The 14,395-nt window shown below is 38.4% G+C and overlaps 1 protein-coding gene across 1 annotated transcript in view; it reads right to left on the bottom strand.

Moving 5' to 3' along the window:
- GLDC (glycine decarboxylase) overlaps nt 1-14,395 on the bottom strand; it is a 44,201-nt gene that overhangs the window by 8,918 nt on the left and 20,888 nt on the right. Inside the window, exons 4-17 of the mRNA XM_063295065.1 lie at nt 12,434-12,598; nt 11,621-11,698; nt 11,209-11,356; nt 9,863-10,059; nt 7,883-7,979; nt 7,657-7,762; nt 7,219-7,358; nt 6,349-6,429; nt 5,691-5,788; nt 5,144-5,228; nt 5,013-5,054; nt 3,928-4,070; nt 2,583-2,658; nt 519-644 (exon numbers count right to left, since the gene is read on the bottom strand). Coding sequence (XP_063151135.1) covers nt 519-644; nt 2,583-2,658; nt 3,928-4,070; nt 5,013-5,054; nt 5,144-5,228; nt 5,691-5,788; nt 6,349-6,429; nt 7,219-7,358; nt 7,657-7,762; nt 7,883-7,979; nt 9,863-10,059; nt 11,209-11,356; nt 11,621-11,698; nt 12,434-12,598 — 1,582 coding nt within the window. The remainder of the gene's footprint in view (nt 1-518; nt 645-2,582; nt 2,659-3,927; nt 4,071-5,012; nt 5,055-5,143; nt 5,229-5,690; nt 5,789-6,348; nt 6,430-7,218; nt 7,359-7,656; nt 7,763-7,882; nt 7,980-9,862; nt 10,060-11,208; nt 11,357-11,620; nt 11,699-12,433; nt 12,599-14,395) is intronic.

The following is a 14,395-nucleotide window of genomic DNA, read 5'->3' as shown; positions in this document are numbered from 1 at the left end:
AAAAACAAGGTTCTTCCTTCTCAACTCCTCACATGGAGCATGGCCAAACATTAAGAAAAACAGAATCCTGTCTCAATCAGTTTGGAAAAGGCAAATGAGGCCCACTGAGTCATATCTGGTTCATTTAATTCAGTCTTACCAACTTCATCAGGCAGCAACTCCCTAGCAAAGATTCCCCCCTCATCATTTAACTGAAGGTTATCAGGCTCCTACCCACAAAGTAAGTGGTCTATCTGATGCCTGATATTTCTCATTACCATTTACATTTTATGCAATTCTTACTTATATTCAGTTTAATGTTACTAACAGGGGAAAATAGTAAATAGCCAGAAAAAACAGACACATCCCCAGCATTGATTCTCAAACAGAAATGAGACATTTTTAAAAATGGCCAATCAATTATATAAAAGACAAATATTTAAAAAAACCTTTAAAAAGACGAGTAGTCTCTTCTGCTTTTTCTAGACATTCGTAGTTTAAATAGAGGAAAGTATTAGGACAAAGAGCAGCAAACTAACCATTGCCTTCAGATGGCTGGCATCAATGCTTCCATTTTTATCTACTTCTATTGGCTGAATCTTCATCCCTGCCATCTGAGCACTTGCTGGGTTGGTACCGTGTGCAGATTTAGGAATAAGGCAGACCTTCAGAGAGAAGAATATGTAACATGAATAGACTGCCATGAACTGAAAGCATAATAATTAAAGTTCAGGGCATAACCTTGTTAAATCGTGAAGCAGTCTGACTAATCCCAGCTTACTTGTGTTATAGACTAAAGACACTGAAAATATTGACCTAAGCAGTAATATATTTTGCTTAGGCTGAGTGTGGTAAGAGAACATGGCCATTGTGAATGGTAAACCATGGCTTAAAGCTTCGCATTAAGTGTCAATCAGATAACATGAATAACAAAAGGCAGATAAAAAGGTTAAAAGCAATAACTATCTTATGATAAGTACTTCTTCACAAGGGAGTAATTCATATTAAAATCTCCAACCTGGAAGCAAAGATATTATCAGATACAATATCACCAGATTCCCTCCTTCAGTGATTAAAAACAAAGTCTTATTAATCCCAATACAAAACCCTTTGGGTTGCCCTTCTGAGCACAATGGCATCAGTAGCACGGCTTTGATTTTAACCTAACTTTTGCTTTAAGGTTGCTAATCAGCTAGTGAATGAATTTCTGCAGTGAATATAGGGCTGTTCACTCAATGCATGAGGAAGCATCTCATCAAGAGCTTTGTTGCTACTGGATGATATATGCAATGAGCTGGTTTGGTATAATGATTAAGGCGTCAGGCTAGAAACTGGGAGACTGTGAGTTTCAGTCACACCTCGGGCACGAAGCCAGCTGGGTGACCCTGGGCCACTCACTCTCCCTCGGCCCTAGGGAGGAGGCAATGGCAAACCACTTCTGAAAAATGCTTACAAGAAAACTGCAGGGACTAGTCCAGGCAGTCGCCAGGAATCAACACTGACTCGAAGGCACAACATAAATATAAATAGAAGCAATACTTGCAGTAAGTCTATTATGTTGAGATGCATGATACATTTTATTCAAAAATCTAAAGGTATTGTTGTGTGGGGGTGTGTGTTTGTGTGTGTGTGTCCATACTGACTAGCTTGGTAGTTAGTCTCATTTTGTTTGCCTTCAAAGATACTGTTCCTTCAAGACTTGGAATGTAGAAGGGCTGTCTTGACTGCTGTAGAATTGAGCTTCAAGAGACAATCAGCTGCTATGCAGGTATCTGTCTGCATGGATGTACAGCTCAGCTGTGATGATACATATACAACCCATCATCCCAACAACAACAACAGCATGGAACTCTGATTAGGGAGTCCTTTAAAAGTAAACTCAACTTTGAATCAAGCTCAACTCCAGAAATTGACATGGACACATCTATGATAGTTTTTTTTTATCTAATATGGAAGTGGTTCACTGTTCCCTGCTTCCAAGACGGTTCTTTGACTTCCCAGTCTAGTCTACAGTCTAGACTTCCTAGATGATCATCCATCCAAGTGCTTACCAGGGCCAACCCTGTTTAGCTCTCTAGATAAACCAAGTTAGCTAGGTGTTGCCACCTATCTGGCCGATGAGTGCTTTCTCCCACTGATGAATTATTTATCAATAAAGTGCTCAGTATTTCACATATTCATAGAAACCCTTGCAAGAGTGGAATACGAAATACGGTGCCTTTTGGTCCCCTCCCTCCATCTGTTTCAGTGGAAAATGGAAAAGGCAATTGTTTTTGTTCAGTCTGACACAAAACTATAGTGTACTTTCTACGGAATCTTTGCAGAATGGCTAGTGTATCTAAAGAAGAGAAAGGCACTTAGAAACACATAGGAAAATGGTGCAAGCATATAAAAACTAGCAAAAGGAGGCAGATTGTCTCACCTAGCAACAGGCAAAACCGAACTCTGTGCAAATGACAAACAGCCTATAGAGCTTACATTGAACACAGCCAGGCTAATTAAGTCTGTTTGTACTGAAAAACAAGCTCCCATTCCAAAAATAATTAGCTACACAGAGGACTAGAAAATCAGACATTAGATAAAAGTCCACATTTTAAACTTACACTTCGCTGCCATTCTCCTTTTGCATTTAAATAAGCCTTGATTGCAGCTAGCCCAGCATATTCACCTTGAGCTCCACTACAAAGAGACAAAGCTTATTATAACCTTTTTCAGAGTGGTCTCAATCAACATCCAGTTTTAAAACTCTGTTAAACAAGTTTGATAATCTCCAGAATAGAAATACTGGAATACTTCATTCTTCTCAGAGAATGAAGACTAAATGACACCAAATTTCATCACTTTTAAATCCATGTTGCAAATCAAGTCACTAAAGCAGATTAACATTTTTTTCCCTGGGCTTTCCCCCACTACTGAATTCAAGTGCTATTTGCCCATCCTTGAGTCAGCACAAATCAATGCTTGCATAAAATGTGTTGTCCCCACTGGCAAGCCCTGGCCCGTCTCTATGGCATCTGTTCCGTGTCACTGCCAAATGGAGTTGTCCTGGTTTGTGGATGTGTCATACATTTATAGGTCAGGTGTCTAGAAGATATGGGGTGATGACATGCTGAAAGGGGACAGCAACATAGCCAGAAGGGAAACTAATCAGGGCACCATAGCAGTAAAGAAGCCACTCTCAGCTGAGAACTTTGCCTGTGTTCTCTTGACTAGTTTGCATGCCTTCCCCCACAACCACATTTGGCTGTCCCCCAAGTTAAAATAATGTAAAATAAAGAAATATACCCCAGGGCAGAAATAGCCCCAAAGAAGAAGAAGGCACTCCCTGCCAGGATTATGAAACTAGCTAACCCCCTTGCAGCTGGATGACACAAACTCAAACTATCTACTGGACCGCCACACTCTTACTAGGAGAGGTAGGCAAGCGATTGGAACTGAGAAATATGAGAAATTGGCAAACAAGCCACAAACATCTGGTTCAGTATTCTTCTGTATCTTGGATACTGCAATGAAGGAAAGCAACTTGGAAAATTTCCAAGCATTCAGAAATCAGATTGTTGCTATTGAAGTTCTAACCATTCAAGATAAACATATTATTTCCATTCCCACTATCTAAATCCAAACCAATCTGTACTTTGCTGTGATGTACTCTGATGGAAATCAAATGATATCTTAGGATTCCCTTGCATAGAACCATTTTACTCTCCAGTTATCCATTCCATTAATGAGAAGTATGCCTGATACATATATTTAATGTTAGAAATGTCTATTGTGCCATATGTGCACATGGCCAAAGGGTTATGTTCCATTTATCATATATAAATAGTGCACATGTATCAGGCATTCTTATTCCAGAGATGACTGAAAAAGAAAATGGCCACATGAAAAAGCAAAATGAGTGTTTTAAGCCTATGCAAACTGCAGTGGATCACACAAGACTGCATCTACCTGTTGGGCTGGAATGAAATTTTGTCATAGCCTGTGATCTCACACAGATCCTTTTCAAGCTCTCTGAAAAGCTGCTGGTATCCTTGAGCTTGATCCAGGGGGACAAAGGGATGGATATTGGCAAATTCCTTCCATGTAATAGGCTACAAAATACACGTACAGAGAAAAAGAAGAAAAAAAAGTCATATTTGTGTTAAAAATATATGTACATAAATTATAGGAAGCACATGGAGTGCAGCTCTTAGCTGACCATAAGGCCTGGCTATCCATTGGAGAACCTGGTATCAAACACTTTTTGAATGTGGTTGTAAACTGGGGGTGGGGGAATTCTGGTGCTTTGCTTCTTCATATAAATGAATATTTTGCTAAATAGTTCAGAAAATGAAATCAGTATACTTTTTCTAGAGCAACCAGAGGCTTGAGTAAACTTAAATTGGATTGTGAAATATAATTTACCCTCATGAACTGACCTGCAGTAGCCAAAGTCATCTTAACAATGGACTCTACACTACTTCAGGATTAGTGTGCAACGATTCCTTACTGAATGATTGTAGAGAGTAAAGAAGATGACCTTTATGGAGCTATGCAAGCTCCATTACCAAAGCAATGAGAGGTTAAACACGTCTTTAGTCCACAACAGACAGATAATATTTGGAAGAGGCTCAGGCAGATGCCTCCCTAATTCAGTGTAAGAAGGGGGAGGAGGTATGGCACAATGAGACTCGCAAGAATGATGTCAGCCCCACTATATAGACCAGACCAGGAAATCAACTTTGCAGAAAGGCTAGAACTACTTTTATTGACATTGGCTATAATTACAGAATCTTGCAAATCTGATTGTTCCGTACAATGGTCCTATGAGCAAGCCAAATTCAAATGTTAATATATGCCTAAAATAACAGCCAATTCACAAGATCACCTCTTCATTGGTCTCACAAAGAAGTGATTCTGAACTGTTCTTTTTGAGAGAAACAGGTTGCAATCTACCCCAAAGTCTTTGAATTTCGTTAATGTTCACAAAGAATGGTTGGGTAGTTATCCAGAACTTATTTCAGAAAAATAATACATTCATTAAAACAGCTTACTATAAGTTCTGATGAACTATTCAGCTTCATTGTACAGGATCCCTAAAGAAAAGAAAGGAAACATACCATCAGGATTTTATTCAAGAACACTAACAGCTATGATTTTTTTCTCCTTTTAAATTAATACCTACCAATGGAATCATGCTGTGAACAAGAGAAATATCTTTGTTTTCTAATCTTTTCATATACCGGACAATATTTGTTTCGGAATGATAGCTGCAGACATAAAATTTTACATTAACAAACAAGGTAATAATAAAACCAAACACTATCTACTGTATGCCCCAAGTCCTCTGTTAGATCAATAATAAGTTCCTCCTCCTATTAATGTTCATATTTGCTCTAAACTACAGTTCATTTTTCCAAACCAGGCTATCACTATATGTTGATGAGACATTTGGATTTAAATGGACATACACAGAGATACATACCATAGTACAATCATAAGCATTTCGTTTTGGTTGTGTGTTGTTTGCTATTAATTGATCAACATTACATAGTTTCCCTTCAAAAGCTACATTATAAACAAGGTTCCTAAAATGCAAACTTGATAGCTTAATCCTTTAACTTATCCCACACTTCAACACAGATTTTTTTTTGCTGGAATAATATCAAATTTCCCATCTTTGTATTACCTTATCAGCCAGCATGAAATTAATTCCAAAGAGTTTTACAAACCTGTTGAATACTTGATGTGTTAGGAATTTTGACGTTCTCTTAAACGGAGTAGCAAAAATGCCTTTTGTTTCTTCATCCATATTCTCCGCAACCAATTCCTTTCAAACATAAGAGAAATAGTCAGTCTCTTTTCCCCACTTAGAATTAATTTGGATTACATTCTTGAATAATAACTATTTAGGGGAAACAAAAAGCTGTCCCTGTCTCTGTGGTTTTGCTGTGATTGCATTTATCTTTGCATAATCTATTGAAAAGTGAAATATGCTCAGTTCAGAAACAGGATTAGATACTGTCAAAAGAAGATGAGTTTCAATCTGCAAATATATCTTCTGAGACAGCTATTGATCTGAAATGTAACTGGCATCAGAATGAGAGATATTTCCGGATATATACCTTTTTGATTTCAAAAAGGTAAAGTCACACAGAGATTGTGAAGGCTCAAAGCAAAAAAGTTACGGGTAGTATTAAAATTTGGGAGTGATACAAGTTGCTTTATTGAACTTTGCTTCACACTGGTGAAAGTTAAGATTTTTTCCAGTATCTTCTGTAATATTGCTGAGGGAATGAGAATCTGGGCATTACTATGTCTCTTATGGACTCACTCATCCTCTATGTTGACCAATTACATATTTAGCTCCCTGATCAGTGGTCTACTTACAGCTGAAGATTCACAGCCAAAAATCCATAATAGGTCATCTAGGTCTTTTTCATTTACAGTTTCATCAAGAGAAACTCCAAGCTATTGACAGTTGGAAGAAAGAAAGGACATAACTTGTAAGTTCATCAATGCAAATGTTTCAGTATACATGCAATGAGCTTACACTGAAAAAAGTAACAGAATATGTAATTTGGATGTTATTTATTGACACTTCTTATATGAAGATACACACTAGCATAGTGTCCTAATTACTATCAACAGAACAAGTTAAAAATGTTCCCATCATGTTCAAACCAACAGAAACTGTTAGTTAAGAAAAATATACTCAACTATATGCAATTTTCCTAGATCTGTTCATTCATAAACAGAATATGACCATACTCATTCAATATTTTTTAAATATAAAGTACATTCAGATATGTTCAGTTGTGGCCTGAATGGGAGACCTGGAAATCACCTGCAAGGCAAATTTGAACCACCTGAATAAAGATGAGTATGCAAGGGGATTGGGTTGCTTGTGGAAAGTAGCAATAAATGTTATCTATTCTAAATATATAAGGGAAATAAATAAAATATTGGGGCATCTTAAAATATAACCTACAGAAGTTTCAGAAAAAAAAAAGTCTGAGTTTGAAAGAATCAGATAACGTTGTATATGTAGACACTTCTGATGATAATATTGGTTCTGGATGTTCTTTTTTCTAATGCACATCCAAAGGCTTTTTAAAGAGCTTCCCTTCTGAAACAATGACTGAGTTTCTTAGAAAAGTTTTTATTGGATATTCCTTATCTCTTTAAAGAGAGAATGATAATGAAAAAGGGACAAAGGCGTTAGGAACCACGTCTGAGTATCCTTAAGCTGTCACTTACTGTGCCATCATGGTGAATCCGTAGGTTTATCTGTCTCTGGGCTGCTCTTTGCAAAACTTCTTCGATGCCACACCCACACTGGATTTTCAAGGTATCAAAAAACAGGTCATGCTGGAGTTGATGACCTGCTCTCTTCAAACCTAACGAACCAACAAACACGGACTGAGTGCCTGCTCATGTTTTCACAACGTTCTGTATGCTTTGTATGCAAATTGCCTTTTGGTTCCTATGATTTGGCTATCAGCAACCTTGCTGGGACTACTGATGGCTGACTCTTCATATTTACTAGACTTGAATCAAATTGTTCTAAGTTGTTTTATGAATCTGTCTTAGGAATCGCCACACTTTACACTGTACTGTTCTGAGTTTATTCACATTCTCCAACCTCAAAATTGCTGCTTTTGGGCGGGGTATCCACATGTCTGAAGGTTCACTCACCTTCTGCTAAGATTAGAGTAGCATTGTGCACTCTCTTGGCAATGTGCTTTAATCCATTTGCACCATGATAAACTCCGAACATCGCAGCCATGTTAGCCAAAAGGGCCTAAAAAGCAGAAATTGGGATTAAATGTCTTTGTGTATAAGCATGGGTCAACTCTGGCAGTAAAACCAGCACTAAATCATCTAAGTTAACCTTTTAATCAATAACTGAAGAAAAGTTCACCTGTGCTGTGCAGATATTGCTGGTAGCTTTATCTCTCCTGATATGCTGTTCTCTGGTTTGCAGCGCAAGCCGGTATACTTCTTTTCCATTAGCATCTCTTACATCATAGACAGAGGAAAAACATATTACTTTCTTTGGTTTAAACAGACAAAGGCTATTTAGTATGGTTAACAAACAAACAAAAGAACGATTCATTTTTGATAAAAAAAAAGGTATGGTAAAAGGAATAATTTAGAATATAAAACTTGCTAAATTATTCCTGAATCAAGTCATTTTGCCTTTGCTATCACCTGAAGTTAAACCACATGCAATACTACAGTTGGACAAACTGGATGTTTTGTGAAACAAGGCATCTCAAAGAGTCTACTCAGCTATGTGAGCATGGAGAATGCAATCCTTAATTTAAACTAAGGATTCCTAACTTTTTGAGTAGAAGTACCAGATCTGGGATACAAAGTTTTGAATAGCCACTATATGGCAGCAAAGGAATACTGAAAAGCATAACTTGAGGCTGCCATCTAATGGTGTTCAGAATTCCTGCATCCCAGATCTTGTGGCCCTATTTCTTTTTTACACATTTTTGAGAGCATGCCATAGACAAACAACAGCTGCCATGCTGTGTATGGCCAATCACAAAATATATACCCAAAGGCTAACAAAACATAGGGCTAGAGTCCACTGTATTAACCCTTTAAGGATTTAGATGGGGTCCAAAGGCATTGTTGGAAATCTAGATTATGTTTGAAGCTGGTGCTTTGCTTTCTATCAACCTAGTTTCTCATTCAGGTTTTTAATTAAAGGAATCTTAAAGAAAGTTAAAGTTAGGAAGGCCAGAATGCAGGGTGGACCAAGGAACCTGTCAGCAGGCACACTGTTGCCCAGGCAACATGTTGGGGACTGAGGATCTATTATATATTCTTTAGGAAAGGACAATGAGCATTCTATCTATGATCCTTACCTCCTCACCTCACCTAGAGTTCTGCACACACAATACTATGGATATAGAGCTCCCATTAAGAACACAAGAGCCCTGCTGGATCAGGCCATAGGTTCATCTAGGCCAGCCTTCACACGTTGGCCAACACTTGGGAAACTAACAAGCCCAGAATGGAGAGTGAAGCCCCCTACAACTGTCATGTTCCATCACCCACAAGTTGGAAAGAAGTGAACTATCTGTGTGTGGGAAAAGACACGAGCAGAGAACTAAATGAGGAATCTTTGAGAAGACACAGAAGCCTTCCTGTGTGCAAAGGAACCCCTTAATTAGAAGGGAAGAACTGGAAAATGCTGGGCTCCTGCACACAATTTTTCTCTGCAAGTGTTCTCTTGTACCGGCCTTAATTATTGAAAAACATATGGTGTTTTTATTTTTACCTCAAACCAAAGAGACCCCGGAGCCTATTTTATTGTAGGTTTTCGAATCCTTTGTACTTGACATATAGCAGTGTTACTTTATTAATGGCACCTCCTCCATTTTTAGTTCAGGAGAGATTAACTTTCAGACTACAGAGAGACTTTACATCATTATATATACCGTGTATGCATGTATGTATGTATATAAATTTGTGAGTGTGTATGTGTGTGTGTACGAAGGTAAACTTGATTTGATGTAAGCATGTATTTCAGTAGTAAGGTTTAGTTATATAAAATTAATTATGATCTAAGATTAGGCAGAAGTATAAAGTTTAAAACACATGCTTTTTGGATAGTGGGGAATTAGGAACAATATATTAATGAATATATAAACAAAACACTCAAATTCTCTTAGAAAGTTGATACCTGTTAACAAGAGAGATGCTCAAAACACTTCATGAAAAGGAAAATGCATAAGAAGAATACATGAGATGAATAGATGCCTGTACAGCAAGGCTGCCTAGGGAATTCTGGGAGTTGAAGTCCACACTTCTTCAAGCTGCCAAGGTTGAGAAACAGTGACTTAGAAAGACACAGATTCAAATTTTCAGCAGAAAGTGAACCTACCTTGTAACTCCCACCATCCTTCCAGGCATCATTCGCACCAGATTCTCTTTGACCGCAAAAAAGGCAGCATGTGGTCCTCCATACCCAAGAGGCACCCCAAACCGCTGGGAACTGCCTACAGCAACATCGACTCCAAACTCCCCTGGAGGCCTCAAGATGCAGAGGGCAAGGAGATCAGTAGCACAGCAGACAAGACTCTGATACAAGAGAAGCCAGTGCCAAAGTTAGACCTCTTCCCAAAAGGCGACCTGGGTAACAGTGAGAGCTGTTCCCTGGGCTGCCTAAGAGCATCCCTCAGACAAACACATCACCAGCAACAATAACAGAAAACACTGATTTTATGTTCAGTGAATGCATGGGGAAACACAAGAGATCATATATAATCCAGTGTAATGATTATATAGAACTGGCTGGAGAATTCTGGGAGTTGAAGTCCACACATCTTAAAGTTCCCAAGACTGAGAAACACTGATATAGAACATTCAGGGGTTGCTTTATAGTGGAAGACAGCAGAGGGCTACATACAAGAAATGTTCATTTATTAGAACAGAAACGGCATATTTACACATACAGAGGATTCTACATACAGGTAGTCCTCATTTAATGACCACAAGTGGGACTGGCAACTTGGCCATTAAGTGAAGCAGTCACTAAGTGGGAAATCATGTGACTGTGACTGTGCTTAAGAGTTTATTTCAGCTTTCCTTTTTCCCCACTCCCCTGCCCTTTGGAATGCTTATCCCTGTGCTGGGATAATTAGCAAGAATGGAATTAATGTTTGTATTTACATTCATTGGAGAGGAAGGGGTTACAAGAGAGTAAGCAGGCACACAATGGGGAATACACATCGAAAGGAATGGGCTAGCACCCGCTGTTTGCCTAGCTCACGGCTCTCACCACCGAGTGTGCTAGGCAAACAGCTAGTGTATTCCCCATTGTGTGCCTGCTTACTCTCTTGTAATCCGTTCTTCTCCAATCCCTCCACATTGCGAGGGGGGGGAAAAGAAAAAAAAACAAGTCAGGCACAGGACAACATGTACTGACTGTAATGGCGATCATGTGACTGAGGGACACTGAAGGTCGTAAATGCATGCCTTGGTCACAAAGTTATTTTTTCAGCACCGTTGTAACTTCAAATGGTTGCTGCATGAGGCAGTTGGTAAGCAAGGAGTACCTGTACAGATAAGCTGTCTCCATTGTGTTCAAATGGAGTTGGGAGTTTTGTGAGGGTACAGAAATGCTATAATCCAATAATTTACTAGACTGGGAAAGCAGGCATCTACACCTACAGTTACACTGCCAAACATATACATGGAGGTTGGAAATATTATTATTGCTTCATTTACCCCGTTCTGATGAGCTTCATCAACCAAGCCAGTGAAGTCTTCTACCTTTCCTTCAGTGTCTGGGTACTGGAACAAGACACCACTGACATCTTTACTGCTGAAATCCATCTCATGAGGCAACTTCAACTCCACACTTAGGCCAGTGTATCTGGAAAGAGAGAATGACATGCCAAAATAAAGCAAGTCATTTCCCAGTAGTAAACATGATTTTAAAAAGAAAAAGAAATTCAACCAAGAATATTCAATACACAGTTAAAGGTCTGCTTGATTGCCTTTTAACAGAAATTGTTTCAAGTGAGCAATAGGCATGTTTCATATTTAGTAAATCATATTAAGGCAGACCCTCTTATAAAAGAACTTGAAGCATTTTGTCTATTTAATTTTTTATTAAAACATCTGAATTAAACATTACTTTGCTCTAGTTTGCACCACAGCTATCGTCTGAGGATGGCATCGGATGTCGACATAAAACTTATTTCGCTTATTATGCCTGTTGGAAGGAGAAAACAATAAAATTACTTCAAATATCGGTCATAAAAAATTAACTGTAAACTGGTAAGTTTCCACTGCTTGTATTACACAGACAAAAACATTCTTGCTTCTAATTGGCTTTGACATCTCCTGCTTTATAATTCAGATTTATATTTCCAAGAACTTTGGCAAAGGAAACTCAAGCCCACAAATTACCAAATTCCACAAAGGGAAACGATTATGAAATAAGTCCCGATTTTCTTATTAAAGGTGGATTAAATAAATTCCTGGCTCTAAGAGGGGTGATGAACTGTGATAACCAAACAGCATATCCTGTTCCTATATCTCTGAACAACAGATCTTGGGAATGGAGCTAACATAAGAAAAATACTACCCTCATACATTATTTGCCCACAAACATGGCTTTCCCCAAACTGATCAATGTCTGCTCTCGAAACATTACGTATATCTTCCTTTTTGGTTCCTTTTCTGTTTCTTCCTGATACTGCCATGTAGACTGTAGGCCAATGGACTGTTTTCAGTCTCTTCAACGTAATTAAGTGTTCCAAGGGTGTCTGCAAATTATGATAAAAAAATCAAGATGGTGGCCGTGATGGTGTGCGCAAAGCTTCACCTATTTTTACGTGCATCTTGACTTTTTTGACCACACCTTGCGGACAACCTTGCCCACAGCACTAAAGTCCTGAGGAACATTATACCCACAAAAAGCATCCCTTTGATCTGAGGTGGTTACCTGTGACACAACTGCATAGCTTCTGCTGCGGCAGTTCCTTCATCCAGCAGTGAGGCATTGGACACATCGAGCCCTGTGATGTCACACACCATGGTCTGGTAGTTTAACAGACTCTCCAGCCTGCCTTGAGATACTTCTGGCTGATAAGGAGTATACTGAGTAACCCTATTAAAAGTAACACATTTCCCCCATTAAGTGTTTACCAGTTCAAAGCATACTGCAGAACCATATGTCTAATATTACCATAGCCACTGTCAAAGGGATGGACAAATATTTAATATCATTTGACAAAACTTATATATATATATATATATATATACACACACACACACACACACACACATACACACACACACACACACACACACACATACAAACATTCTCCCCCAGCCCCCGCCCCACAAAGTGAGGTCAGTTCCATCCCTACTTATTTTCCGGAAGTCCCTCAAGACCTGGCTTTGCCATCAGGGGACTGGTGAGATCTTGCTCCCCTGCAAATCTAAATTGTGTGCTTGTGTGCATTATGCTTTTTAAACTTTTTAATAATGATTGTTTTTTAACACACTTATTGTTTTATATCTTTGTTGTACGCTGCCCAGAGGCGCTTCTTGTGAGATGGCCAGCCATATAAATTTGATAGATAGATAGATAGATAGATAGATAGATAGATAGATAGATAGATAGATAGATAGATAGATTTAAAAAAAAATTCGAAGATGTACCACAGAAAATACACATGAGCTTAATAATTCCAAGAATACAATTATGTTGCTGAACAGATGATATTCTCTGAATCTAAATGCAATCTTTTAACATTAACATTGGTTTGATCTATTTCCAATATAGGGAGACTACTTTTGAATTATTTGACCCATTTTATTTTTTTCTGCTTGATATTGTCTTGTTAAAAAAAAATCCTGTCATACTGAAAGACATAAATAGTTGCTATAATAATATTCCATCAATGTGGTATAAATATAATGCCAAACTATGAAGCTATACTATAGTTTATAGTCTCACCGGGAAGCTATACAATAATTTGCAAAATTAGAATCTTTTTTTTTAATGGTTAATGAGCACATCTGCAACAAACAAAATGTTTCTCAGTGTAGACCCTGTCAATCTATTTTCGGTAATAAGTTTTTTTTGGGGGGGGGGTTGTTTGTTTTTTATGGAAGAATAAAAATACAAAATTGCAGTTCAGCCAGTGAGGTGTACTGGTCAAGGTGCTATGTCACTGTTCTCCAGCCTTGGGAACTTCAGATGTGTGGACTTCAACTTCAGAATTCTCAGCCATGGGCTTCCTGGCTGGGAGTTGAAGACCAGACTTTGGGAAGTTGCCAAGGTTGAAAAACACAACACTAGGCTTTGAGAGAGCCAGTTTGGTGCAGTGGTTAAAGCACCAGACTAGAAACCAGGAGACCGTGAATTCTAGTCCTTAGGCACAAAGCCAGCCAGGTGACCTTGGGCCAGTCATTCTCTCTTAGACATAGGAAGGAGGCAAGGGCAAATTATGTCTGAAATCTTGCCGAGAAAACTGCAGGGACTTGTCCAGGCAGGTGCCAAGAGTCAACGGTGACTCTAAGGCATGTATGGGAGCACACACACACACGCACACACACACACACACACACGCACACAGAGCTTTGACTGGGGAAACCCAAATTCATATGTACTCTCAGTCATGTCAGCTCACTGGGTGACTTTAGGTCAGGTATTCTCTATTAGCCCAACAACATGGGATTGTTATTGTGAGGATAAATTGAGGGACATGGCCTTGAGGAAGAAAGATACATACAATTAAAAATATTAAATTTGCATATTAAAATGCATTTTAGCTTAAATTACTGTTAATTAATTTACTAGCCCTTACTACAATATTAGGACAGGGGTAAGGGAACCTGATTTATTTATTCAGATATTTTTATTTTTATTTTGCTTTAACACACATATACACACAAA

This window comes from Candoia aspera, chromosome 2 (assembly GCF_035149785.1).
Source record: "Candoia aspera isolate rCanAsp1 chromosome 2, rCanAsp1.hap2, whole genome shotgun sequence".
Classification (NCBI taxonomy): domain Eukaryota; kingdom Metazoa; phylum Chordata; class Lepidosauria; order Squamata; family Boidae; genus Candoia; species Candoia aspera.
This window is presented reverse-complemented; position numbering and strand designations above follow the sequence as displayed.